Raw genomic sequence first — 27483 nt, forward strand, 5'->3', positions numbered from 1 at the left:
GCTTGGTTAGGGTCGGGCCTATGTTTCAGAATCTTAGCCCTGACCCTGCCTTAGAAGGCATTAGGGCCGGGTCGGCCCTGCCCTAAACTCTGTGAGGGCTTTATAGGGCTTAGGATCGGGTTAGATCGGGTCAATCAGGGCCAGGTTAAGATAAATTTCCACCCCTAATACATATCCATAAATCACGGGTCAACATATAGCCATATCCTGATATTATATTTTGTACTATGCTACTTATTACAGTACTTACCAAACTGCACATAAACGCTACACAGCCCTCAGCTAAATGAAACAACTGCTACACTAATTTTCACCACTCACATGCCCAATAATTAAGGCCCAATTACCCAACTGTTTCTTTTTCCATAAATAACCCCAGCTGTCACACTGTGATGTGTCCACGTCTCAACGAGTTGCGCATGTCATCTTATTTATTGCCAATGAAATGAACGTTAAAACGCTACACATCAATCGCTTTAGCCCCTAAAGATTTGGGAAAAAAAACAAATAGACATCCCCTCTGACCTACCCAACTGTTCTAGCTAACTTAACAGGTCAATAATAAATGTTTCATTACAAATTTACAATGTTGTGTGGACTTGTCCTATAAACCTCTCAAACTGTGAACGTGCTTTGAAACTTTGAACAAGTGAATGGAAGAGTACATAGTCAAAATGGTTCTTCTGGGAGTTGTCTCATGGACAGTGGCATTTTTACTAGTTAGAAAGATTTTCCCAAAACTCTCTTTCAATTCTTGCAACCGTATTGTTTCTACAATCCATGCTACTTTGGCTGTTACTTTAGCTACTCTCTCTGTTCAAGATTGGAGATGCCCCGCTTGTCCTTTGGCGTCGAGGTCTTCGCATTGGCAGGTTTGTATATTAATCTTCATGTTTTGGTTTCTTGGTATACTTTGTGATACTAATCTTAGGTTCTTGAACCAATGCAGATGAGCACATTGGCGGTGAGCCTTGCTTATCTCGTATATGATTTGATATGCTGCCTGTTTGACAAACATGTCGCGCTTGATAACTCTGTTCATCATTTAGTCAGCATCATTGGACTCGGGGCAGGCCTCTTTTATGAAATGGTATGTGTACAGAAGCTGCCTGTTTTCTCCTGATACTCACTTAGTTTTGTTAAAAAATAAGGTTGCTTATTGTTTGTAGGGAATAATATTTGTTTTTTAATTGGAAATAAACTTACAACACAACAAATGTCAAAGTTGTTTATTGATATCGACTTTTTAGTAAGTTGAGCAGATGGAAACCAAATATTAGTGGGTGGTGGAGGGAGAGATAGGTGAAATCAATGTTTAGGTGTTAAATGGAGTGTTCTGAGATTTTAATTTGCTTCGAGGAGACCTGGCTTAAGCCGTTGGTTAACTTAGTTTACCTAAAATCTTAATGATGGCCCTTAACTTTGACTGCTTAAGAACTTGCAAAGATTTTGCATATTGAAGTTATAAGGAAATCCTTATCTTCTAGTGGTGGCAATCACTTAAACAAGTCAGACTTCGTAACCATAATTTCTACAACAACAGGCACAAATTCATGGCGAAGACAGCCGACAAATGCCTTACGAACTGGACGTGTATTAGTCGAAACTTTAAGAGTTCACCAGAAGCAAAATTTTGAATAAGAGAGTAACGTTGAGCTACCTATGGCGCCGTGCTTTTTGCTGTGAGATTTTCATGAAGTCAAAGTTGGTCTTTGAAGTATAAGTCTCTAGATGATTTCTGTTGTTGATAAATTAGAGAGAGAGATTGATTGGAGAGAATATTTACTTGATTAATTTCTAAGAAGATTACAAGATGTTTATATAGAGATTACAAGAATCTAAAATAGGAACTAAACTAAAACAGTCGGTGGTGTGGGTTTCTAAACAATACGCGAGGCGTGGGTCGCGCTCGGGTTGTGCTTTGACAGAGCGCAGGACGACGCGAACCTAGCAGTGGAGACATACGAGCTTTGAATAAAGAAAGAGCCATGATAATAGATAATGAATAGGATTCACCAGGGCTGCAAAGATCGGTTGTTTCCAGGAGAGCTGGACTACGAGCACAGAACCTACTAATAGCTGATACATAAAGGCGCACCGAGCTAATAGAGCTGGAGCAACTTAGACCATTCCTGTCTGGAATGGAGGGAAGGGCAAGCCAACTCACCTTTATTCAACTAGCGGTGCAGGGAAGGAGAAGAAGCTACTTCACCTAGAAGACTAGTATGTGCCAAAACTAACTTCTATTTATTAGATTAGACTGGATGCGACTATCAGAGCTGCGAACTCCTAGGGTAGGGTACACAATAAGTTCAGTAAACGCTGGTGTGCCAAGTATGATTTCCAATGCCTTTGTTTGCCGATTCCTTTTCCCCCTTATTTGTGAATCGATCAGGCAGACTTTCTCATGTTGTGATCATATCGAGATTGAACCCATTCTGCTTCCTTGAGCTTGGCTCGAGGATTATTATAGTGGGGGGAGACTTCTACCGGCGGAATTGCTTCCATACCATATATGAGTGGGGATTAAACGCAGAAGAAGAATCTTATGCTGGGCACGCCACCATTATTGGTATCAACTTATTATTCGATCGAAGACAACAGTGAAAGGGGCAGAAGCGAATTGAGTCCAAATAGCTACTAAGCTTGAGACTGCAGCAGCTTTCCTGTGGTCATGTTTGAATCCGAACTAGCTGGAGATTCGCACATGACTCTACGCAATTTCATAATGAAAAAAGCACCCCCGCCATCTCAGCACTGGAGCTGCTACATGTTTGTGATAACACCCGTCTTGCAAACCTCTGCAGCTCAGGAACATGACCGCAGTAGAACTCCCACCATATGTCTGTACAAAACAATGCCTGACTAGACCGGTCTTCTGCTTCCTTCCTAAATCGCTCATTACCGAAACCCTTTCCTGCCCCCGTTCAGTAAGCCAAGGCCAAGTAGAAAGCTAGTAACTCATAACATCCCTCCTTGCTCTACCTTCCCAACCCCTGAGTAAGCTCTAGGTTGCGCTGTATCTACTGTTCGCTGGCACGGGTCGCACTCTATTTGTGCTTTGGCAGAGCGCAGGTCGCACTCTCCACTATGACTTGAAGAACGACTTCTAATACTCCCCCTCAAGTTGGAGAGTGAATATCAAGAACTCCCAACTTGCAAATTAATCTCAGAAATGTGTCCTTGCCGAGTGGTTTAGTGAAGGCGTCAGCCACCTGATCTGAGGATGGAACGAACATAGGAGATAGTAACTTGGCCTGTATCTTGTCGCGTAAAGAAATGACAAATCCATTCAATAATGCTTCGTTCGTTCATGAAAAAGCTGGATTTTGAGAGAGATGAAGAGGTCGCTTGATTGTCACAGAACATGGTCATCGGAGAAGGATGAGAGATGCCTAAGTCAGAGAGAAGATATTTCAACCATTGAAGTTCACATGCCAGAGTAGCCATGGAACGATATTAGAACTTCGGTGAAGAACGGGATCTGATGCTCTGTTTCTTTGTTTTCCGTGATATAGGGCTAGAATCAAGAAAAGTGCAATAACCACTAGTAGAGACGGCGAGTGTGGGCAACCAAACCCGATCAATCCGAAATCGTAAAACCGTAGATGTGTAAAGAACTATTAGCGGATAAGAGAATTCCTTTGTTGATCGAACCTTTAAGGTAAGCGGAGTATCGATGAAAGCGGCATCTAGAGATGGAGTCCGTGGAGATTGCGTAAAACGGTGAGATAATTAACGAATAAGTGATATCCGGGCGTGTAATCGTGAGATATAAGAGACGTGATCAAAGCGGTGATAGACGGTAGGATCCCGAAGTAATGTGCCATTATCGGTATGGAGGTTGATGTTTTGTTCCATAGGGAATTCGAAAATACGACCACCGATGTGGTACCGCGAATCGCATTTAATGTCCAAAAGACATTTCGTTGTGTAAGAAATAATCCTTCTTTGGAGCGAGCAACCTCGATACCCAAAAATATTTTTAGGCGTCCCAAGTCCTTGATATAGAACTTTGCTTCTAAAAATTTCTTCAAGTTCGAATGAGAGAAGGATTGTTTGCTGCGATCGAATGTCATCCACATATACAAGGACAAATGTAGAATCGGAACCACAAATATTAGTGAATAGAGAATAGTCGGACTTAGACCGAGTGAAGGCGGCAAATAAGAGTGGTAGATAGTTTGGCAAACCATTGCCGAAACTCGCTTGAGTCCATATAAGGACTTATTGAAGCGACATATCCTGTTTCTCCCCACGTTTGGTGAATCCGGGAGGTAATGTCATATAAACAGTTTCATCCAAATCGCGCGGAGAAAGGTATTGTGGACATCCAAATTAATGAAAGAGTCCAATGTCCGATAGCAGCAATGGAGAGAAGTAATCGAATAGTGACTAGTTTTGCAACGGGTGCAAAAGTGTCATGATAGTCTTGGCCTTCAATCTGATTGTAACTCTTGGCAACAAGACGAGCTTTGTAATGTTTAATAGAACTATCTGAATGATATTTAATCTTGAAAACCCATTTACAACCAATAGGCTTATGATAAAAAGATGACGGAACAAGAGTCCATGTGTTATTTTGTTCCAAAGCTGCAATTTCAGCAGCCATAGCAGCTCTCCATTTCGGAATTTTGACAGCTTGAGAAAAGGATGTAGGGACAACTGAAGAAAACACTTTAGACAAAAAAGCTCTATAACAAGGAGAAAAGTTAGTGTCAGAAACATAAAAAACCATAGGGTATGGAGTGGAAGACCGTATTACCTTAGAGTTCGATTGGAGGAGGTTGGTGAGCGAGGACCGAAAAAAAGCTGGTGAGAGTAGGACAATGATAATCTTGGATGAGGAGTGGTAGGGGTTGTCGCATTCTAGTAGATCGAGTTGAGGCAGGAGGATTGAGGTGGGATGGCTGAGGATCTTCCAAAAGGGGGGGTGACGGAGATGGAGTGGAAATATTGTCAGGAAGAAGAGAGCACGGGTCGCGCTCGAGTTGGGCTGGAGGAGGTCGTGCTCCATCCATTGGAATTACATGAGATGATTGAATGTCGAAGGTTTCATTATGCAGGATAGGTAAAGGGGAAAAACAAAGTGGATGTGATGTGATGGGGGGAGATAAATGTTGATAGGGAAATATAGTCTTATGGAAAATCACGTTACGGGAAATATAAATTTTCTTGGAAGATAAATCATAAATGCGATAGCCTTTTTGAGCATAAGGATAACTAATGAAGATGTCAGGTTTTCCGCGGTGATCAAACTTATTTTTAATGGAAGTGTTGTAAGCAAAACATAAACAACCAAAAACACGAAGATGGGCAAAAGTGGGAGGTGTTGTAAATAGAAGCTCATGAGGTGATTTGTCATTTAACAAGGTGCTAGGAATTTTGTTAATGAGATAGCCTGCGGTGAGAATGCATTCACCCCAGAAGGATAATAGGAGGTGAGCTTGAAAACATAATGCTCGTGCAACGTTGAGTAAGTAACGATGCTTTCTTTCAACAACAACGTTTTATTGGGGAGTAGCAACACAACTACGTTAGTAGATTACCCCATGTTTTGAAAAGAATTGTTGCATGTTATGAGATATAAATTCAGAGCCATTGTCGGATCGAATGACTTAGATTTCATGAAAATGGTCATCAATGTTCCTATGGTCAGAAATGAGTGAATGTATTGTAGAATGAAATTGAGTATGAACCATGGTAAAAAAAGATTGTAAATGCATGGCAGTTTCAAATTTGACAGTCATAAGATAAATTCATGTAGCACGACTAAAATCATCGACAATAGTTAAGAAAAAACGAGCATTGGAATATGATGGTAAATGAAAAGGACCCCAAATGTCACAATGAATCATTTGAAAAGGTCTAATAGTTTTAATTGAACTATGAGAAAAAGATAAACGAGGTTGCTTAGCTTGCGGACATACAGTGCAAGTAACATTATTTGAACTAGAAATGAAAGGAAACTGCTTGGCTAAAATCTGCAAAGGCGTGGAAGATAAATGTCCTAGGCGATAATGCCATAAATTATTTGTGGTGGAGTTGTGGGATGAGCAAACGGAAGCTAGTTGGAGATGGTAGAGTCCTCCACGTCCCAATCCAATCTTTTTCTTCATTAATTGGTCCTGAAAAAGGCAAGAATCATTAGTGAACGTAACAGAGATAGGGTGAGACTTGACTAGTTCACTAATGGAAAGCAAATTAAAATGAAAGGTGGGAACAAACAGAACGTTGTCAAGACGCAAAAGGGGAGAGAGAATGACACTACCAACATGAGTAATTAAATGGTCTGTTCCATCTGGAAGTTTAAGAGTAGAATGTGTTAAACAAGTATGATAGTGAGAAAACAGATGTAATGAAGAACAGACATGATTGGTAGCACCAGAGTCAATGATCCATATGGATTTAGAAAAACACGAGAGATATACCCGTCGGGTTTGCTTGTGGAAGAGGTACTACCAATCAAGCAAACCGAGAAGTTGGTTGATTGTTCTATGGAGAAAAGAGGAGAATTGAGTCTATAAAGAACCGAATTAGCCCGAGCAAGCTTGGGTGGATAACCATGCGGTTTGTAGCATGTACCATATGATGTCCAACTTCGGTTACAATGGTTGTAGAATGGGCGAAAGCGCGTGCTTCGCTCAGGTGGCCCTCAGATCCCGAGGCGGCCTTTCGGTGGGTCGCCGGCGAACCACCGCTACATGTGGAGGTTTAGGCGGACCGATTTCGAAGAAGTCCGTTGGTCTTCCGAAAATGAAAGTACTCGTGGCAATAACGCCCGAGCGAAGGAAGAGAGAGTGCATGAATCTCTTATTGCTTCTCCTTTTGTCGGATTAAAGAATAAATCTTGGACATACGAGGAAAATAATCCATCAAGAGAATTTGACTGCGGATGGATTGAAAACGGGCATCTAGGCCTTGCATGAATTTCATAGAACGACCGTCTTCAACCTCTTTGGCAAAAATAGATGCATGGCCACAAGTACAAGCAAACATAGTAGATAAAGAACTTAATTCATCCCAGAAAGATTTAAGTAAAGTGAAATAAACAGATACCGGACGATTGTCTTGCTTGAGAAGAGTGAGAGAATCCTTTAGTTGAAAAACCTTGGGTGCATTAGTTTGTGAAAAACGATCACCTAGATCATTCCAGATTTCAGATGCAGAGTCGGCAAAGAGGATGCTGCCACGGATATCTGGAATAACAGAATTGAGAATCCATGAAGCAACAAGGTCATTGTATCTACCAAATTCATGACCATGGGGATGACATGTCCTAGAGACCAAGGTAACTTAAGGCACCAGAGAGTGAGAGCATAGGATACGGGCCGCGACACGATGAAGGGCGTTTAGCGATCTTCTTGGGAGGAGAGGGTGGAGATCGTGGAATCGGAAACCGTTAGCGATTATGGGAGGAGAGGTGGAGATCGTGGGAATCGAAAAACGGTTAGCGGTTATAAAGTATAAAGAGGCCGAGAAAGAGAAGAAAAAAGAGGAAAAAGAGAGAGAGGATTTTCGAGGTGAAAAAATCGATCATACATTTGGCGCCGTCGTGAAGTCGCCCGGAGTGACCTACGGTTTAGGGACAAGAAGAGATTATAGGATGGCAACGATAGCTAAGAAAGGGAGAGGGAGACCAAAAAGTGAGAGAAAAATCGATGAGGAAGAGGTTCCGAGTGTGGAGTTGGAAGAAACACCACGGGAAGGTCAAGAAGACGCTGACGACGGCGGAGGCAACCGGACTCTGCGGGGAAGAAGTAGTGAGATTGAGGGAGGAGAATGAAGATCTTAAGAGAAAGGAAACTACAACAAAAGGGGGGGACTAGAGAGCGAGAAGAATAGCGAGGTGGGGGACAGAGGCGAGGAAGCCCGAGGGGCCAAGTGGTGATCTTGAGGGAGGGTCCCACCGCCGAGGTGATCCGGGCAATGATTGAAAGGATAGAAATAAGTCGGGGCGGAAAAGGAAAGCCAAGGGCGGTGAAAGAAGGTGGTGGCGGACTTAATCGAACCCGCCAGCAGATTCTATTTGGAATTCGGAGGTACCGGAAGAGGTTTTGCAACCGAGGTTCGAAAGCGATATGACGGGAAGGGTGATCCTGCGGACCACTTACACCACTTTAAGCGGCAGATGCCGCCGCGGCAAGAGAGTAAATATGACGGACTCCGCCGCATGATGTTTCCCGCTACCGAAAGGGGAGCTTGGATTGGTATTACCGATTGGCGTCAATGAAGTATAAATAAGTTCGAGGAGTTGAACGGGCATTTGTGGACCATTTCATTCATCGAAAACGGAGAGTAGTGGATATCGCGGACCTCTTCAATGTCAAACGAAAATCCGCCGGACAATCGAGGGAATTTTGTGTAGGTTCAAGGAGGAGACTTTGAGGGTGGAGAATTTGGATGAAACACCGCAAGATAATAGCATTCCGGCATGGGTTGAAGCGAAGTACTAGAGTCCACGAATCGTGTCCAAAATCGAGGTCCGCGGCGTTACATGCGTTGTATCCAAAGGTCGGTAGTACATAACGTTATGAGGATATCTGCGAGAGAACCGCTAAGGAGCCTAGGAAGGCGGAGAAATCGGTCAGAGTGTAGGGCGGGGCGACCGGAAAAGACGAGAGGAAAGCCGCGGCCCGGGAGGGATCTTACGGGGGAAGAAACACACAAAGTCGGTAGAGGTCGAGGCATAGCTAGGAGAGACATTCGTGAGAAAACCATACCGCGATATATAGCGCCAACTCCTTTGAACAAAACTTTAGAGGAGATATTGCCGCTAATCAAAGGAATGCGAGATTTTGAAGGTCCGAAAAAGCACGCCTAGAGAGTTGGAAGAGAAGCCGTTTTCGCGATACCACCGGATCCAAACCACAAAACCAATGAGGTGTTTCGCGTTCACGATGGTTGGTAGAGAGAATGATAGAAAAGGGGTTCTTTGGAGAGTTCATCGTGGAGGCACATCCGGTCAAAAAGCGCCGGCCATGGCGAGGATCCTAGGAACCATCAATGTCATCTTTAGTGGGGAAACAATAGGAAGGAATGCTCACGAGGGACAAAGTAAGGAGGGCGTCCAGCCTTACGCCAGATAAATGAGGTCTCGAAGTATTCCGCGGCGGTTCGGGGAACCACGGAAGGGATGGGAGGATAGAATTCACACCAAAGGATCCGGAAGCGGTAATCTCTCCCGAGGATGCTGCGGTGATAACAATAGCGATGGGTAACTACATGGTGAAGAAGGTGTTAATAGATCGCGGAAGCTTCGGTTGATTTGTTGTTTAAGCGGTGCGATGGAAGAAATGAACATTGAGAAGAAAGCAATTGAAGCCCCCCGGACCAATCTGTTTGGATTCAACGGTAGCATGACCGAACCCATAGAAACTGGAGCTACCGGTGACAAAGAGGTCCCGTGAATCTGTTCACCCGTTTCATGGTCGTGGACTCCACTTCGCAATTTAATGCAATCCTGGAAAAAGATGGATTCACGAGATGAAAGCAATTCCATCCACCTACTATCAAGTGATCCGTTTCCCAACTAAGGGAGGAATGTATGAGATAAGAGGGGACCAAGTTGCAGCTCAAAGAATACACCAGGTGGTGGTTCGAGAATTGATCCGCCAAGACGGATAAGGGGGCGCCCGAAGATGGCGGACCCGAGGCATAGCAATCACAGATCGCGGTAACGGACCCAGAATTGCCGGTGGGGGCAAAGACAATGGATGAGGTTGAGACATTGAACGTAGGTACTGGGGAAGAAGAGAAATTGGTGTCTATTGGGGCCGATTTGCCGGAGAGTTGGAAAGCAAAGTTGATCGCCTTTGTTGATGGAGAACAACGATGTTTTCGCGATGGTCCGTAGAGGATCCGGTGGGGCGGATCCGAATTTGCTTGTCACAGGTTGCATATGAGAGAAGGGCCAAACCCATCCCAAGCAAAAGATGAGAGGCTTAAAGCCGCGGTATCTGCTTGAGGGATAATGAGAGGAGATACATAGGTTGAAAGCGGCGGGGATTATTCACAAATGCAAGTTCACGGAATGGCTCTCCAACATTGTCGCGGTTCCAAAAAAAATGGGAAAGTGAGAATGTGTGTGTCGATTTCCGCGGATGTCAATTTACAATGTCCAAAAGATTGTTACCCGATGCCGCGGATAGATGAGTTGGTGGATCCGGTTGCGGAGTTTAAGTTCTTCTTTTCATGGACGCGTCCACGGGTACAATCAGTGTTCATGTATGAGCCGGACCAAGACAAAACCGCGTTTATAGTAGAAGGGGAGTTTACCGTTATACCGAATGCCTTTTGATTAAAGAAGAACACCGGGCTACCTTCGTGAGGATAGGAGAAGATGTTTGAGAGCAAAATCGGCGGGGAATGGAAATCTACATAGGCGACATGGTAGAAAGAGTATGACCAGGAGGAACATCCGGAGGGATTGAAGGAGACGCTCACGATACTACGGAAATACAAATTGATGTTGAACCCTGACAAATGCACCTTTGGGGTGACGTCGGGAAAGTTTTTGGGTTATATCGTCACATACCGCGGAATAGAAGCAAATCCGGACGGATCGGGGCTTTGGTAGAAATGCAATCGCCCCTGTGATGTGAAAGAGGTCCAGAGGTTGGCAGGAAGAATCGCGGCTCTCAACAGGTTCATTTCAAAATCCTTGGACAAGTGTAGACCTCTGTACCTACTCTTGCGGAAAACAACTGATTTCCAATGGACCGAGGCGTGTGAAAATGCTTTCCAGGAGTTAAAGGTTTATTTAGGAAGAGCCCCTATCTTGTCGCGACCAGGGCAAGGTGAAAAATTGTATCTATACTTGGGGTGTCGAGTACACGAATCACTCCGTGTTGATAAGGGGTGGTGGACAAAGACAGAGAGGCGGTGTATTTTCGAGCAAAACCATGTTAGATCACGAAAACCGGATATAGCGGGGATCGAGAAATTTGCTTCGGCTTTGGTTTTCACCTATGAAATTAAAATCGTGCCGATGCTCACTCAAGGTAGTGGTGGTGACAAACTTGCCACTCAAACGGCCCTCGAAGGCGGACAAGTCGGGAAGAATGTTGAAGTGGGGCAAGAAGTTCGAAGTTCTTACGACATAGTACCGTGATCGGACGCCAGAGCGCATTGAAAGCGATGGCAGAATTCCCGCGCAGAATTCCCACCGATGACCACATGGGAGAGAAAATGGTTATGGAACGAGAGGGCGATCCTAGTCATGACCCATTCGACCGCGGATATGAGGAACGGTGGAGAATTCTTCGCAGATGGCTCGCGACCGACAACCGGAAGTGGAATCGGGGTGGTGTTGGTTACACCGCAGAATAACCGGTTAGAGTTGTCGATGAAGTTGGGGTTCGCGCAGCTCAATAATGAAATCGAAAGTCGAGGCGGTGATAGCATGGTTGAAATGGCGGCCGATCTCGAGCGAGTGAATTGACGGTGTATTCAGATTCCAACTTGGTAATATGTCAAATGAACGGAGAAGTTTATGGCCCTGCCCCGTGATGGCAAAATATTTAAAGCGTTACGCAGAAAGGCTAGCAAGTTTACTCGAGATCAAGTTCGCCTCATCCGGGCGCGGTGAAACGCACACGCCGACGCCGTTAGCATATGTTCTGCGCGGTGCTTCCGAACCAAGCGGCGAGAGCCGTTGAAATCGAAGTCGAAAGCGAGCCAAGTACATCGGAAGGTGAAGCGGTTTTGGGAGTCACGAGAAAGAGACAGGTGGATGGAACCCATAAAGAGTTTCCTTTAAGGGTCGAGAGATCGAGGACAAACGGGAGAGAAAGAGAATGGAACAGTGTCCCAAAAGATACACTCGATAGATGGTGACCTATACAGACGGAATGTCAACGGACCGTTATTGAAATGTATGGGGCTTAAACAGGCGGAAGAGGTTTTGAGTGAGATTCATGAGGGGATTGTGGAAGTCATTCTCATGGGTAGACGACGCACATCGATTATTATCTCAAGGGTATTTTTGGCCGCATTACGAAGCGAGGCAGACGAACGGAGTATGCAAAGAGATGTGAGAAATGTCAAAGATTCTCACCGCTAATACACGCTCTGGCCGAAGTCTGCATAAGGTGTTTAGCCCTGGCCTTTTCGCCATGTGGGCACCGGATATCGTTGATCTTCCCTTGCTAGTGGCAAACGAAGGTTCGTGTTGGCGCGACGGATTATTTCACCAAATGGGTTGAGGGTGTGGCAATGCAGCGAAAGTTAAAGAGGAGCAAGTCAAGAAATTTCGAAAACGTAATTTGCAGATTTGGCAACGCCGCGATACCATAATCGCAGATAACGGTACTCGGTTCATTGGGGCAAAATGCACGTGATTTCCTCGAAGCATTCAAGGTGAAGCAAGGATTTTCAGCTCCTTACAATCCGGAGGGAATGGTCGAGGCGTAATCCTCTAACAAGACTATAATGGATAATTTGAAGAAAAAAATTAGAGGATCGAAAAGGGGCATGGGCATCGAAGTTGAATCAAAAGTGCTATGGGCATCAACCAACCACACCTTAACTTCCACTCCAGAGTCGCCATTTGCCATAAAAATGGAGTGGAGGGCGGTGATTCCCGTTGAGATGGTGGAGGCGGCGACTAGAACGTGAGCCGTAGAGGAAGGAGTCAATGAAGTTATATTAGTCACGACCAACTTTTACAGAGGAAAGGAGGGATATGGCGCCGCGATCAAATCGAGGAATACCACGGAGATTGCGAGGAGGAAATATGACAAGAGGGTGAAGCCACGGCGGTTCAATTGGGGACCGCGTTTCGAAAGAGTGACCCGGCCACACCGTAAAAGAGAAATACGGAAAGTCAGGGCCTAACCGGGAGGGCCATACTAATCGCGGGTCGAAGAAGGGTGCCGGACCTATCGGTTCTGCAGACCTCGGCGGGGAGGACATCGCGAGACCTTGGAACATAAGAATGTTGAAGAAATTCCATGAGTGATGCTTTGTACAGTGTTATTTAAATTAAAGACAAGCTCTTAAATCACCAGAGATTATTATTTGAGTGTATGATGATGTTTTGTGTCACACATGTTGTCATTGAATCAAGTGTAATTGAGACCAAAGAATTTGGTGGTATAATGGCCGTGAACTCACAATGTAACTTGATCGCGGAGGACGAGATCAAGACAAAAGTATGACTAACCTGGCTGCCCAAAGAAATTTCCGCGCCGATCTGAGCAAATGAGGGGCGAGCCGCTTCAGCGACGACGAGGTCCAAACCAATCAGGGGGCAAAGTGGCTCCCCAACAGCCTCACACCTACCGTAGAGGCAGGCGGGACGGGCGAGTCGCAAGGACAACGAGGTCCAAAACCAACTGGGGGCAAACTGAGCTGCCCCCAAACAGCCTCAATGTAGTAGAAACAGCGAAGGGGACGAGCCGTCTTCGTGGACGATAAGGTCCACAACCAACTGGGGGCAAATTGAGCTGCCCCCAAAGAGCCTCACGACTGTTAGAGATAATGGAGGGGACGAGCCCTTCGCGGACGACGAGGTCCAAAACCAACTGGGGGCAAATTGAGCTGCCCCAGAATAGCCTCACGGCTGCCAGAGACGATGAGATGGGAAGCCATCTGCGGATGCAGAGGTCCAGAACCAAATTTTGGGCAAACTGAGTTGCCCCAAAACTAAATCATCGCAGATAGCCAAGCATAATACAGTTGAGCAAGTTGGTAAAACATATTCCCACATGAAAATATCTGAAATACATCAAGATCGGCAAAGGCATTAGCCCGCTGGGAACACCCAGAAATACGGGACACACATAGTATCCAAAACAACAAGAAAATAACAAGAGCGGTATCTGTGGGGAGCCTTCAGAAAATAACAAGTGCGAAAACAAAAGGTATTGAGATGTAAAACAAAGGGCGGAACTCCGATCAACGCCCTCGGCGGTGCTTTTTTCGTGAAGGGTGTCCTCGAAAGCATCTCTTTCAAGCGAGCCTTCGATATGTTCACCACCTCATCATTTGCCACGGGGATTCGCGGAGCTCCTCTTCGAGCGTGGAGGGAAGTAGCAGGAGGCGGCGAGGGAAGAAGTCTCCCAAAGGTGCGAAGCTTCGGCCACCGACGCTTTAGTTCTCTAGCAATTTTCTTTTCTGCCAGAGCGCGGAAGCGATCAGAGGCAGCTGCCAGGGACCGGTCAAGGGTGGTCTGAGCGGCGGCCTCCATTGCTACCTTCTCGCTAGTCATTTTAGCCTGAAGGTCCGTTATCTGTTGGCGGAGAGCCCCTTCCGTGGCTTTATGGTCGTTGTGTGACTTGAGGGCCGCGATACGAGAATCATCGCGCTCTTTCTCCAGCCTGGCATATCGAGCTTTCTAGCCGTCCTGCCCATGGATCTCCTGCTTTACCGTCTCCAGAGTGTCGAAAGTGTTGGTCAATCCCCGGATGACATAGCCTACATCCAGGCTTAGCTGAACACAAAGGAACGTTAGATGTGACACAAAGTAAAAACGCAAGGCAAGAGAATCAATATGAGACTCACCTTCTCCCACCCAGTGTAGATAGCAACGCGATGGGCGGCAAACGTTCCCGAGTCGCCGTAGGCTTGATCTCGTGGAAGATGGGGGTGAAGAAAAGAGCGAACCGCCGCAGCGGCAAAGATGTCTAAAGCGAGTCTTTAGTGGTGGCGAGGCGATCCCCGGCCTCAACTTCGGGATGCCACACCAGCCCAACGGGCAACGCACGCGGGATCCTGCCATGACGGCGTGATGGGACCAACGGCCGTGGAGCCCAGCCGATCGGGCGGATGGGGGTAGCGAGGAGTGGAGGTGTTTCCAGCAGTCTACATCTCTTGGCGGGTGGCCCTGCTACCCGATTCGGTCCGCTTCATCTTCGTGGTCGCTATCCCACATTTGAGTTTATTGACATCCATGTTCAGGTGGGCGGAGGGGAGTTAACCGCAAAATCGTCCCTCCTAATCGCCAGCAAAGAAGAATATGGCCGGGGACACCTCACTGGGATGGATGGGTCGAGTAGCGGTAGAAGGTTTGTTGGACCGGTGAGGCGGCTCTCTTGGGCCTCGGCTTGTGAATGAGAGATCTTCTTGGTGTAGCCCTCTTCTTAGTCTTGGGGGAGAAGGTTTGGGTAATCTCTCTTTAGGTGGAGCAGACGGTAGAAAGCCTCCTTGGTATGGGCCAAAGTCTTTGTGGTTGGGTCGAGCGAGCCGGAGTGGCTTTTTCGGGATCAATGCCTAGAAGGACGACCGGTCGTTTCCCAGATCGCGGAGTTTCTGGAAGATTGCGGAGTAGACACCGTTGTAAAGTTGAGAGTGAGAGTCGAGCCTCCAACCTATGACAAAGAAAGTTAGCGGCGATGTCAAGAACGTAAGAAGAATGAGTAAAAGGACACACCAATCGATCGCCTACACTTACCGCTTCTTGAGGAAGTGTAAGTGCCTTAGAAAACCTCAGAGGTATGTCCCCGACGAAAGTTCCCTGACACATACAAAGGGTAATGGTGCCACACTTTATCAGAGGTGGTGATGTGAAGAATGAAAGATTTCTTCCGCGGACGACTACAAAAGGATTGATAGCCTACACCGCCAAACTTGGTACTCTTTTTGATGAAGTAATGGGCAATGATATCGCGGAGTTTGATTTGGGAGAATTGGTTTTGTTGTAAAAGTTGGCGTACAGCACATGACACGCCATAAATTGCCAATGCCTTGACATGGCGGAATGTTGAAATGATTGCATACTTCCACGCCAAGCAAGGACAAGGGAACCTTTAAGCCGCTACTATTTGCCCAATCAGAACGACCGTGCTCCCCGGCCGCGGTTCTACAAGATGGGGAGGGAAATGAGTTATGCCCGACACACATGCTCTAACAAAGACATCATCCGGGATGCCATAGCGGCTTTGACCGCATCTAGGTTAGGTCTCGGTAAGATGAGGGGTGGGGAAGCTTAAACGATCTCCCCGAGGTAGGGGGATAGCGGCGGGGCTTGTCGACCGAGGTGGGGACTCGACCCGTCCGCGATGGTGTTACTAGATCTAGAGGGTGGGTCTCCGACCCGATTCGGACGACGGAGGAGTTCAAGACTCGGCGCATGAGACTTCGAAAGCAGCGATGCGAAAAAGCAATGATTTCCAAAAATGCGATCAAGATAAAGATATCACAAAGCCTAATGGGCGGGGAAGAGTTGAACGGTGATCTAAACTAAAAAACAAGAATGGAAAAGAGTGAAAGGAAAAAAGCAAACCCGACTTTCAATGCAAAGCAAATAAAGGAAGAGAAAGCGTGGAAGACGGGACAATGAACCGGTAAAGAAGACCACCGGAAGAGGAAGCCAACAGGAAGAACGGGACAGAGGAGAGCAGAGGAAGAGAAGGAAGGGAGAGAGGTGCTGAGGTTGAGAGAATAAAGGATGGAGGAATAATGGGAAAGATGAAGGGTTTGAACGGGATTTGAAGCATCGGGGGCAAAAGGGTAATTTTCCGGGGGGTACGACCCAAAAGCCAAGAGAGATGAACCAGAGGATGGGCACCACGTGGATATCGAGGAACGAGGAGTCAGGTTCTGCAGGTAATCATGATGCGTGAAGGCGTGCTAAACACGCGTGTGAGAGGGCAGAGCAAGCACGTGCCAGTTGGGAGAAAGCACACGCTAACACCAGGAAGTAAGAGAAGGAGGGGCCGCGGATCAAGCAGATTGAGGATATCTCGGACCCCCGAACGAAGTTCTTCACAGGGTTCTGGGGGCCGAGAGGGGGCATTTGTATCTACCAAATTCATGACCATGGGGATGACATGTCCCAGAGACCGAGGTAACTTAAGGCACCAGAGAGTGAGAGCATAGGATACAGGCCGCGACACTTGAGGCAGTAGTGGACGATTAGCGATCTTGTGGAGGGAGAGGTGGAGATCGTGGAATCGGGAAACGGTTAGCGGTTATGAAGTATAAGAGACTGAGAAAGAGAAGAGAGAAAAGAGGAAAAAAAAGAGAGAGAGAGTGAGGATTTCAGAGGTGAGAAAATCTGATCATACAGTCATCATATCGCGACCACTTGGATTTTTCTTTGGGAGTGCTGGGAGGAGTTACAGAGCCATCGACAAAACCAAACTTATTCTTTGCTCGAAGGGCTCTAGAGATAGACCGTAACCAAGTTGGATAATTGTTCCCTGATAACAGAGGAGATACGAGCCGTGGGACTATTTGAGTGATGGACATAGAAAGGATCATCATAATTTGGAGTAGAGTCATTATTGGGAGTGGAGGCGTCGGCCATTAAGAATGGAGAGGAGGCGGAAGCTGATAGAGTTTAGAATTAGGGTTTGGATTAATATTAGGCTGATACCATGATAAATTAGAGAGACAGATTGATTGGAGAGAATATTTACTTGATTAATTTGTAAGAAGATTACAAGATGTTTATATAGAGATTACAAGAATCTAAAATAGGAACTAAACTAAAACAGTCGGTGGTGTGGGTTTCTAAACAATACGCTGAGGCTGGGTCGCTACTGGTTTGGCTTTGACAGAGCGCTTGGTCGCTCATCAGATTCATTTTGCCACGGGTTGCTTCTATTTGTGCTTTGGTAGAGCGCAGGTCGCGCTCTCCACTATGACTTGAAGAACGACTTCTAATAGTTGTGGCATTCAAGTAGTCATAGTCTAAGTTCATGGTATGTTATTAATGTATCTAGTTGCTAGACGTTTCTATTGTGGTGTATAAGCAAGTTTTATTCAATCGGCTCATCGAGTCTTCATCTACCTCTTTTTTTTTCTGAGGGTTGGGGTTTTGGAAGCGAGGTTTTCTTATTAGTTGGGCTTGGCTTGGCTTGGCATTATATTCATTTTTCCTAATCTAGAAACATACGTATCCTCTGTAGGAACATATTTGATCAAGAGGAGAAGAAAGAGAATATGAGTTGAACCATGTTTTAATGGTGGCCTACGTATCCTCTGTGAGATGAATCAAACTCCAAACGTAGTTAATAATTCTATTTATAAAAATAGATTAGGTTTCCTAAATTACTTGTGAGCTAAGTAATTAGTGTTTAACTAGAAAACCATCTGTCTAAGTTTTATCTAGACTCTCTTAGAAGAATGTTTCCCAAGTCAATAGATCTCATTATGTCTAAGGACTCTTCTATTGATTTAAACAACAAGAAAACATGATTTGGTTCAGATTTGGAGTTGGAGTTCGGAACTGGGTAGTAAATTTGGAGATACTAGTCAGGAAATGGTCCTCCGGACTTACTACTCCAGTAAGTTCTTCAGCACGTCCCCTTCTTGTTTCACTTTCATACACAGGAAGTGAGTTAGTCAGTACTTGGGCATAAAGTGTGTTTTGGTACTTCCTACCCACACCAAGACCATATCCAAACATTAAGGAGGTAGCGCCACATGTCACATTTATACTTGCTAAAATATGGACACACAATCTCCTTCATGTCTTCACTTCATCTCATTCTTTTTCATCTAATTCTTCCTCCTCTGTCTCTCGTACCTCTTCTTCTTCTTCTAAATTTAACAATCCCTATCTGAGTGATTGGGAATTTGGCATTGTCTGCATCCAAACCGACAATTTTCAGATTGATTTCTAAATTTCTAACGAATAAAACATTGAGGATTGAAGTTACCATTGATATTCTCACAGCCCCCACCCCCCGATCTCGTCCACAATTCTGGAAAGAATTGTGATCGCTATAGTGTTTGTTATATCCACCCCTTCTTTGACACGAGTTCCTGTTGTCTTTGGTGAGTTTGGATTGAAAAGCTTGCTCCAAATGCGGACTTGACGATTTCAACTATTTCAGTAAAAATTGTTTGCAAATCACAAATTCAGATGGGATGTTGAAATATGATTTTGAGATTTTCTCGAAGTCAAAGTTGGTCATTGAACTGTAAGTCTCTAGATGATGTATGTTGTGGTATTCAAAGAGTAATAGTCTAAGCTCATGGTCTGCTATTAATGTATCTCGTTGCTAGAGGTTTCTTTGATGATGTATTAAGTTAGTGTCCTGTGTAAGGTATTCAAGCCTTCAGACACTAAGGCTGTGAGAAACAAAGCAAATACATGGTTCTGTAAATGCTTCTTCTTTTGTTTTTTTTTCGTACTAACCACGTCGCAGTTAATCTTGCATCTGCCTTCTCTAACCAGTCAGCATATAAATAGAAGAGGAGGTGAATTGTATTTACAGAACAGTACTGTTGGTCTAATTGTTTGGCACCTTTTAGTTGACATGTCCATAAACGGTTTAACTGCATTTGTTGTAAAACTGTTTTTGACCTCACGAATTCTGTAATTTTGTAAACTGAGAATGGCTTAACCTTGGTAGCCTGATAATGTCTTGGAGTTCATATTGCATATTAAAAGGCTCTTATTAACTTTGTTTTACAGTGTGGATCGGAGATGGTTGCAGCTTTGTGGATAACAGAGATCTCTAGCCCATTCCTACACATGAGGGAGCTTCTTAAAGAACTTGGTTACAAAGACACTGACCTTAATTTGGCTGCTGATGTGAGTTCCATCTCTTGAGACAAATTTTTAAGGTGTATCAAAATCTTTCCCTTAAAGAAGATTTAGTAAAGTCTTATGAAATTAATTAACCCTCCTGCTATTTTTATACCCGTCATTGGTTTCCATCTATTTGAAGAAAATTTCCGTGGTATTGTTGGTTCGCACATATACTAAACTACTGGGTTTATATAGTTATCTTTTGCAGTGATCTTCACTTTCGGGAGGATGATCTGCGGACCTTATCTTGCATATCTAACTTTGTCTGCCGCTAACCCGCTACTTGTAAAGGTAAGATGCTAATGCTATCTGTAATTCAGTAAACCATTAGTTATATCAAAATGAAGATATCAAGAAATCTTCAGTAATTAAAGTTAAAATTTAATTATGTCATCAAAGAGCAGTTGCAATAGCACCATAAAAGTTTTGACCACTTATTGGGTCACTCTATTACGTTAGAAAATTATGTTCAGTTATACTCTTGGTGACCACTGAAAATGGTTTTTGTTTTTATGTATGCTCTGCAGGCAATGGCATTGGGATTGCAGTTAGTTAGTGCTTTTTGGTTCTACAAGATCGCAAGGATGGTGAAATATAAACTAATAAAAAAGAGTAAGCATAGCAAAGTGGCTTGATCCTACATCCCTGAGAACTGAATTGGATTCATTGCAAAACTGTTACAAAGTCAAGAAGCTTTACAAAAATGAAATTCATCTTCCATCATCATTCCCTCCACAAGAGGTGCTTCAAGTTGGCATCCGTTTAGTGCATACAGAAATCTACCTGAACTTGCAGAATAGCACTTTGAGATTTGTTTGATTATCTACAGATTCTGTTCTTGCTTCCAGAAGATGTAAGTCAGGAATGTAGGATAAATCTGATTGTCCAAAATAGTTGTGTGAGGCTGAATCTGAAAGTACAAGTGTTGATGTAATTTTTGAGCTCTCTAAAATAATCTCATTTCAGTGTTCCCTCTTGTTCTTTTAAGCCCCCCTCCCGCTTGGACACATTCACGACAACTTTACTTATTTGCTTGCATTACTGCACAAGAAGCACAAACATTAATATCGAACTTGATCAAGTCAAAAGATTGCATGGTAAAATATGGGAAATGAGAAATTGTATGATATCTTCAGTATTGTGGAGTTGTCTGATGAATACACGTTTTTGCACCACAACCTGCATATTTTTTCGCTTACAGTTGGCAAACTTTGTACCAAGTACCAACATCTTATGGGTTCTACTAGGGCTTAACTGAGAATCCTGTACTCTCTAAAATGTTTCCGGAACATCTATCAAAGTTGTCTCTGCAATATTCTTTCGGTAACAATTACAAACAGAACCTCAATCTCACAATCTCATTAAATAAAATCTCATAAATAGTTAAATTCTTCAAACATTCCCTCCATGTATAAGACTTTGATGACTTTGCTTACGCATTTGACCCTTTGCTTAAGCATTTGACCCATGAGTGTAATATGTAGCGTGCAAATATCATGCCTTGAGATATTCTAACTGATATTTCAAAACTCGAGACGTTGGCATAAGGGTTAATGTCTCAGTATATTTCGTGGTTGTTTTCAAACATTTGCAGGTATTGAGTGAGAAAGAGGAGAAAGACAAGGGACATGTGTCAAAGATTGACTGGGTCAAAACCAAATCAGGATACTACATAAAGAAGGGAAGAGCAAGAGAATAAGATTCATTAGTTCATTGTCAGAAAAATCATTAGAAATAGGAGAGAGAAATAGAGAGAGAGAGAGAGAGAGAGAGAGAGAGATTATAAATTTCTATCGCCAATCAATAAAACTTTGATTCAATTCATCTTCTTCATTCATTCTATTCATTGATAAGGTTGTGTGATCTTAGAACATTTGAGAAAAAGTGTTCTTAGACATCACATTAGCGCCGTCTGTGCATCGAGAATAAGAAAATTTGAAGTTTTCTTCTTCTTCGATATAGAATCCATAGTTTTGTTCTGCGTTTGAGTAACAGAAGAGCGAAGACAGTTGAGTAATACAGTGGGCCTTGAATCATAATGGCTCCAAGGAAGAAAACAAACAGCAAACGAGTGGATAATGATAATCAATCGCAAACAAGAAATACAAGAGCTTCCGTGAGTCGACGATACCAGGAGGAGAACATAGAAGGTGACATTTCAATTCAAGAAATTTTGGAAAGGTTGAGGGAAGTGGAACAACAAAATGCGATATTACTAAAGGAGAACCAAGAGATGAAGAAGGGAAGTCCCAGTGTGGTTGTCAAGGATATCCAGGGAGACGAGGAAGAGGAGTGCAGTTTAAAATCAGGTAGTCATTTTGTGGAAAAAGCATCGGAAAGACATGAAAGAACTACAGAAGCTTCGCCGATATTTGAAATGCCGATACCACAACCCATCACCAAAGAGATGATACAGGAAATTATGCAGAACCAGCTTCTTGAAAAGACTTATGCTTCGATAAGGAAACTGGCAGACGATGTCAGTAGAAATCTGATACATCATAGCGTCGAGATAATGCTTCAACCAAAGTTCAAACTTCTGAAGTACACCCAATATGATGGGACGTCAGATCCGATGGACCATCTATTCGGGTATCAACATCAGTTTTCGATATATAAAGGTACAGCTTATCTAGATTCACTATTATGTAAATCTTTCTCTTCAAGCCTGAAGGGGAGGCGTTGAAGTGGTTATGTTCTCTACCGGAAGGGTCGATATCATGTTATCGGGAGATTGAAGAGAAGTTTTTGTCCAATTATCAACGAGTAAAATCGAAGCAGGTGTCAGTCTTGTTCCAGCTTAAGCAAGGGAAGAAGGAATCTTTAAAAACTTTCTTATCTCGGTTCAAGGCAGAGGCACAACTATTGGAGCATTTAGATCAATCGGAAATGACAGCAGTAATGGCATTTCATATAGGACTTATTCCAGGTTCTGACATGCATAAATATATGCTTCGGAAGGAGATCAAAACTCTGAGAGAGTTGTATGATAAAACTGAAAAATATGTGCAAGTTGAGGAGGGAATTATGGCAGCATTGAATCAGTCAGTATTACAGGTATCGGAATCAAGTAAGTCTGCTAAAGAGGATAAATACAATATATAAGTCTGATAAGAGGAAGACCGTAGATTCTTATGCAAAGGTGGAGAACCAACCGTCACAGAAAAAGAGGTTTGTAAGATCGCTGAAAGAAGAGTTAGATCTCAGCAATTATTTTGCCATTAATACAACAGTGGAGGATATCTTAAGGATGGTGGGAAAAGAACCTTATTTCCAGCATCCGATTCACAAGCTCAGAGAAATAGCAGATAAACCTTTCTGCAATTTCCATAAGGTAAAGAATCATGAAACAAATAAGTGTTTACAACTGCTTAGAGAGGTGGACAGATTAATGCGAGATGGGAAGCTTCATGAAGTTCGAGGCGGATGCTTTCGGCGAAAATGCTGACTATGGTGAATGATAAGCCTTTAGGAGTGATCAATATGATTTACAAAGGAGTTATCCCAAAGAAGAAGATTATAAGGGATAAAATCCGAAAGATATTGACAGTGAGGGAGGTGCTAGAGGTGAACATAGAGCCGATACCAGTGAACCCCTCATTAGTAGCGACAAGCATACCTGGAGCTAGTATGTTTATTCTAGATGATTTGTCAAAGGTGATGTTACCTCATGATAATGTGTTGTTAATTACATTAAGGATATCTGGCTATGATGTACAGAAAGTATTGGTGGATTGTGAAAGTTCAGTCAATATTCTATTTTGGAAAGCATATACAGGTATCGGATTTGATGAGTCGCATCTAAAAGAACCGCAATTTAATTTGTTTGGCTTCAATGGAACTTCAACTAGACCAGCTGGAGAAATAAAATTGCCAGTAAGGGCAGGTCCACAGACAATAATGACTAAGTTTATAGTCATCAAGCATCACTCGGATCATAATGCTATTTTGGGAAGAAAATGGATACATGCTATGAAAGCGGTTCCCAGTACTTTTTATCAGGTTATCAGATTTCCGACTGCTTTTGGACCACATGAGATATGAGGTGATCAGTCAGAATCTGAGAAATGCAATTTTGTTACTGTGAAAGGTATGATGAAAGAGAAAAAAAATAGATACTGGGGGCGTCTCGGAAGACACCAAATAGCAATTAGCAGAAGATTTATCTCTAAAGTCCAATACCACGAAGCATCAGTAGGATTTTAGATTTATGTCAGAGCTGAAGACAGAGATGAAAGTAGTTCCAAGCAAAACGATGGAGGAGGTATAAAAAGTCAATATCAATCATAATAATGAAAATTGTTTCACTTTTATTGGAACAGAGCTGAGTGCGAGGGTCAAACGAGATTTGGTAGATTTCTTAAGGACAAATAAAGATGTATTTGCTTGGTCGATAGAAGATCTCTCGGGTATTGACCCTCTTATATGTTCTCATAAGTTGAATATGCGAAAAGGAGCAACTCCTGTGCATTAGAAGCATAGGAAGGTTCGGCTGATATACGCAGATGCGGTGCAAAATGAAATAAAAAAGATGTTGGAATATGGAATCATCAAGGAAATCGATAACTCATAATGGGTGGCAAATATTGTTGTTGTCCCAAAAAAGAATGGCAAGGTTAGGATATGTGTGGATTTCACTGATGTTAACAAAGAGTGTCCGAAAGATTATTATCCGATGCCCAGGATTGATGAATTGGTCGATCGAACAGCGGGTTTTGAGTTGATGAGTTTTTGCGATGGGCATTCAGGATATTTTCAAGTTGTCATGGCAGTGTTAGATTAGTTAAAAACAGCGTTCGTTGTAGAAGGAGGTCTTTACTGTTTTGTTCGAATGCCATTTGGTCTAAAAAATGCTGGAGCAATGATAAACGTAAAATGAAATAGTTTACCTACGAAATGAACGATGAACTCAAAACGTAAGTAAACTAAAACTATAATTTACGTGTCTATATTTTATCAAAGATTTCTACTCTCAATCCTATGAGATATATTGGAGTAGAGTGATTCGTTCCACTCCTAGTCCTTCCGCATGTTGTGTTATCACGTGTAATTACTCTACTTAAGGTCTAATGAGAGATTTACGAAAAGGCAACTAGACTACGATGCAACTACCCACAAGATGCAACTAGTCGGTTATCAAAATAACTAAGGGAATGCTACGTTGATTCGATGATAAGGAGTTAGAGGGGGATTGATTCCACCTTAACTCGACTTAGTCCTATTAACGACAAATCGTCGTAATCCGAATTGAATCGCCCTCGAAACAATTGGTTCTTCCTAATCCCTAATTACACATGGCATTTTACCAATTCATAACTAGCATGTGAACGATTAAACCCATTCTCATGGTGAACTAATCGTTTCTAGAGTGGAAAGGAAATTACGACGATTCTACGTTAGTCGGAATCAAGCTTTCATCAAGGCTTCTCAACCCCCTCTAATGGAGGTTTAGCCAAGAATCATTACGCAATCATTTCCGATTAAAGTTAAACTAAACATGCTATAAAGAATTGAAATTTACTAATCTAAATTAAACAATAATTAAAATCTAATTAATAACTAAGAATTGAATAACAAGTAGTAAATGAATCAGATCTAACACAAATGTAAATGACAAGAATCGAAATTTAACAACTAGCTATTTTATTAATCAAACTAATTAAGAGTAATGATTCTAATAGTTTAATCTAAAACAAGAATTGGATTTGAAATTAAACTTAATTAAAATAATTAAATCTAGATCTAGAGGCTATTCTAATGGCTACTTTCTATTCTAAGCTCCTTTATTTTCTAACCTAAAAATCTACTATTCTCTACTAAAAAAATCTACCATTAACAAAGAGCTAAGCTTTTGTTTTTATACTTTAAGATCCAAAAATCGTGCATGGGATTGGAGCCATGTTTTGGGTCAGAGAATCAGGCCCAAAACCCAATTCTTTCAGTCCAAAAAGGCCTCTTCAGCTGCAGTTGGCTTCAATAGACTTTTCGTCCACTTTTGCTCCTCTGATTGGATCACATCTTAGATCATTGGAAAGCTCTTTCCGAGCCGGTCGTTTTGACATAAGGTAGGCCCCATTCCGAGGTCTGAGTCCAAAGATATGGCCTTCAGAAGTTCTCACGACTTTGTGTCTTTTTTACACGGCGACTTTTCAGCTTTTGACCGGGCTTTAGAAAGGCTTTGTCTTCTTGAATCTTGGTCTTTAATCACAGAACTCCTTAGTAACCGACCTTTGCTCCTTTATCTCGCTAAAGTGACACATTTCTGCACATAATGGACTTTGAAGCCTGAAATGCATAAAAACACGTAATCGTGTTAACTCTTAATTATTACTCACATAATTGGTCTAAAAGTATGTCATTACTGAGGTTAAAACTACAGTTTTGGGCTCTTATCAAACCACCCCAAACAGCATTTTGCTTGTCCTCAAGCAAAGATGAGAAATTAGAATAAGTGACCAAAAATGGAGTTCTAACTACTCGTTTATTTGAGTCGCATTGCATTGACCATATATGCAACAAGGCCTTAAACCACTAGGAATTCCCTAGTGGACGAAGTTATAGCCTCGTGAGAGTTTTCCAAAGAAGGTACTCACAAACTTCATCTATACTACAACGACTAAGAAATAAAACTATTGTTTCCTTATCCATGCTTTCGAAATTAACTATACCTCTCACTAGCAATGCATATAGAGTAATCAAGTCGACACCTAAGCTAATATATGCATAATACTCAATCATCTACAATAAACATATATACAATGAGTAATACTATGAAATGCCTAGCAGGTTCGTTTACAAACTCGGGATAACGCCCTTAAGTAGGTTCTCACAATAATAGTCAAGATACAACACTCGATTTTTTTTTCACTCAAGTTCCATTTACTCCGATTAATGCGGTGGGCACACACTTTTACCTTACAAATCTCAATAACAACAAGGAAGCCGGAGTCGATCAAACACATCTGCCACTTACTATCACACTAACCTATTCCTAATTGAGCTAGAGGTCTTTATTAGGTATTTCGGGGATTAGGAGATGGTTTAAGAAGGAAAGAAATGGATATTCAAAAAGGACAAGTCTGAGATAATAGAGTCTTCATATTATGTAACTTAGAGAAAACCTTGTTATTTTCTTTTGCTTCTATATTTTGTTTCCATCCTTAGCCATTTTTTTTTCTTTTTCTTTTCTTTGGCTTTTGACTCCCTTTTATTCTATTTTTGGAGTTTTTATTTTATTTCTATTTCTATTTTTCTTTTCTTTGGATGGAAACTTCTTCTCTTTATTTTCTGAAGCAAGTAACTAACTTTTGTATACATAGGTTTTCTCTTCTTCTTTCTTCCTCATTCTATTCTCAGACTTATCTAATTTGGGTAGGTTGAATTTCTTTTATTTTGTTTTGTTTTGTAACAGGGTAAAGGGTTTGTGGTTTATGAAAGGCTAAAGAAAGGTTCAGAGGGGCGACTAGCGGAAAATAATTCATAGGTTTGAATTTGTGGCTATATCGATCCAAAGAGGGCCTAAATTCTCGCTTAGGATATGGCATAGTGATCAAGCAAGTGGACGTGTGATTTCTCTATCCGGATTTTACTTCTCCCTTGTGTCATTTCTCAAATGTTTCGCCAGATAAGGCTTTTTAGGCTATATTCTCACAGATTTGTAGAATAAGTACTCTAGCCCAGATTTCGAAACTTATCGCTAACAATCATAGATACTCATGTAATATATTTATAGATAGATGCAAAGATTATTACCTACATATTAACCTAAGTTTCTAACAATTATTCCGATCTGGCAAATTTACTACGTGAGACTTCTAGATTGTTAAGAGCATAGAGAAGCAAAACAATACCACTATTCCTAAGTGTATAGCATAACTTATTTATTTATATTTTTGAATTTTTGAAATTTTAACTAGAAAACAAATGCATATTATACATATCTATATCCTAACAGATGCCTTAATTACACGTGTTTCTATGCCCCCAAACAAGAAGCA

The 27483-nt window shown here is 42.6% G+C and overlaps 2 protein-coding genes across 2 annotated transcripts; both read left to right on the plus strand.

The window, feature by feature from the left end:
• Positions 1 to 459: 459 nt before the first annotated feature.
• LOC147515014 (TRAM, LAG1 and CLN8 (TLC) lipid-sensing domain containing protein) lies at positions 460 to 20457 on the plus strand. Its single transcript, XM_086585807.1, has 5 exons — positions 460 to 872; positions 950 to 1090; positions 19370 to 19489; positions 19682 to 19777; positions 20014 to 20457. The coding sequence occupies exons 1-5, from the start codon at positions 654 to 656 to the stop codon at positions 20119 to 20121; spliced, it is 684 nt and encodes a 227-aa protein (XP_086441933.1). The 5' UTR covers positions 460 to 653; the 3' UTR covers positions 20122 to 20457.
• A 2479-nt stretch (positions 20458 to 22936) lies between these two features.
• LOC147515015 (uncharacterized) lies at positions 22937 to 23530 on the plus strand. Its single transcript, XM_086592768.1, has one exon. It carries the CDS (start codon positions 22937 to 22939, stop codon positions 23528 to 23530), a length of 594 nt encoding a protein of 197 aa, XP_086448894.1.
• The last annotated feature ends 3953 nt before the right edge of the window (positions 23531 to 27483 follow it).

The sequence above is a fragment of the Coptis chinensis genome, chromosome 2, assembly GCF_015680905.1.
Source record: "Coptis chinensis isolate HL-2020 chromosome 2, ASM1568090v1, whole genome shotgun sequence".
NCBI lineage: Eukaryota > Viridiplantae > Streptophyta > Magnoliopsida > Ranunculales > Ranunculaceae > Coptis > Coptis chinensis.

What these genes read in the sequence shown, in the direction of transcription:
- LOC147515014 (XM_086585807.1), top strand. Translation starts at nt 654, where the DNA reads ATGGAAGAGTACATAGTCAAAATGGTTCTTCTGGGAGTTGTCTCATGG. An exon ending in CGAGGTCTTCGCATTGGCAG is followed by an intron (nt 873 to 949) that starts GTTTGTATATTA and finishes GAACCAATGCAG; the next exon opens with ATGAGCACATTGGCGGTGAG. An exon ending in CTAACCCGCTACTTGTAAAG is followed by an intron (nt 19,778 to 20,013) that starts GTAAGATGCTAA and finishes TATGCTCTGCAG; the next exon opens with GCAATGGCATTGGGATTGCA.
- LOC147515015 (XM_086592768.1), top strand. Translation starts at nt 22,937, where the DNA reads ATGGTGAATGATAAGCCTTTAGGAGTGATCAATATGATTTACAAAGGA.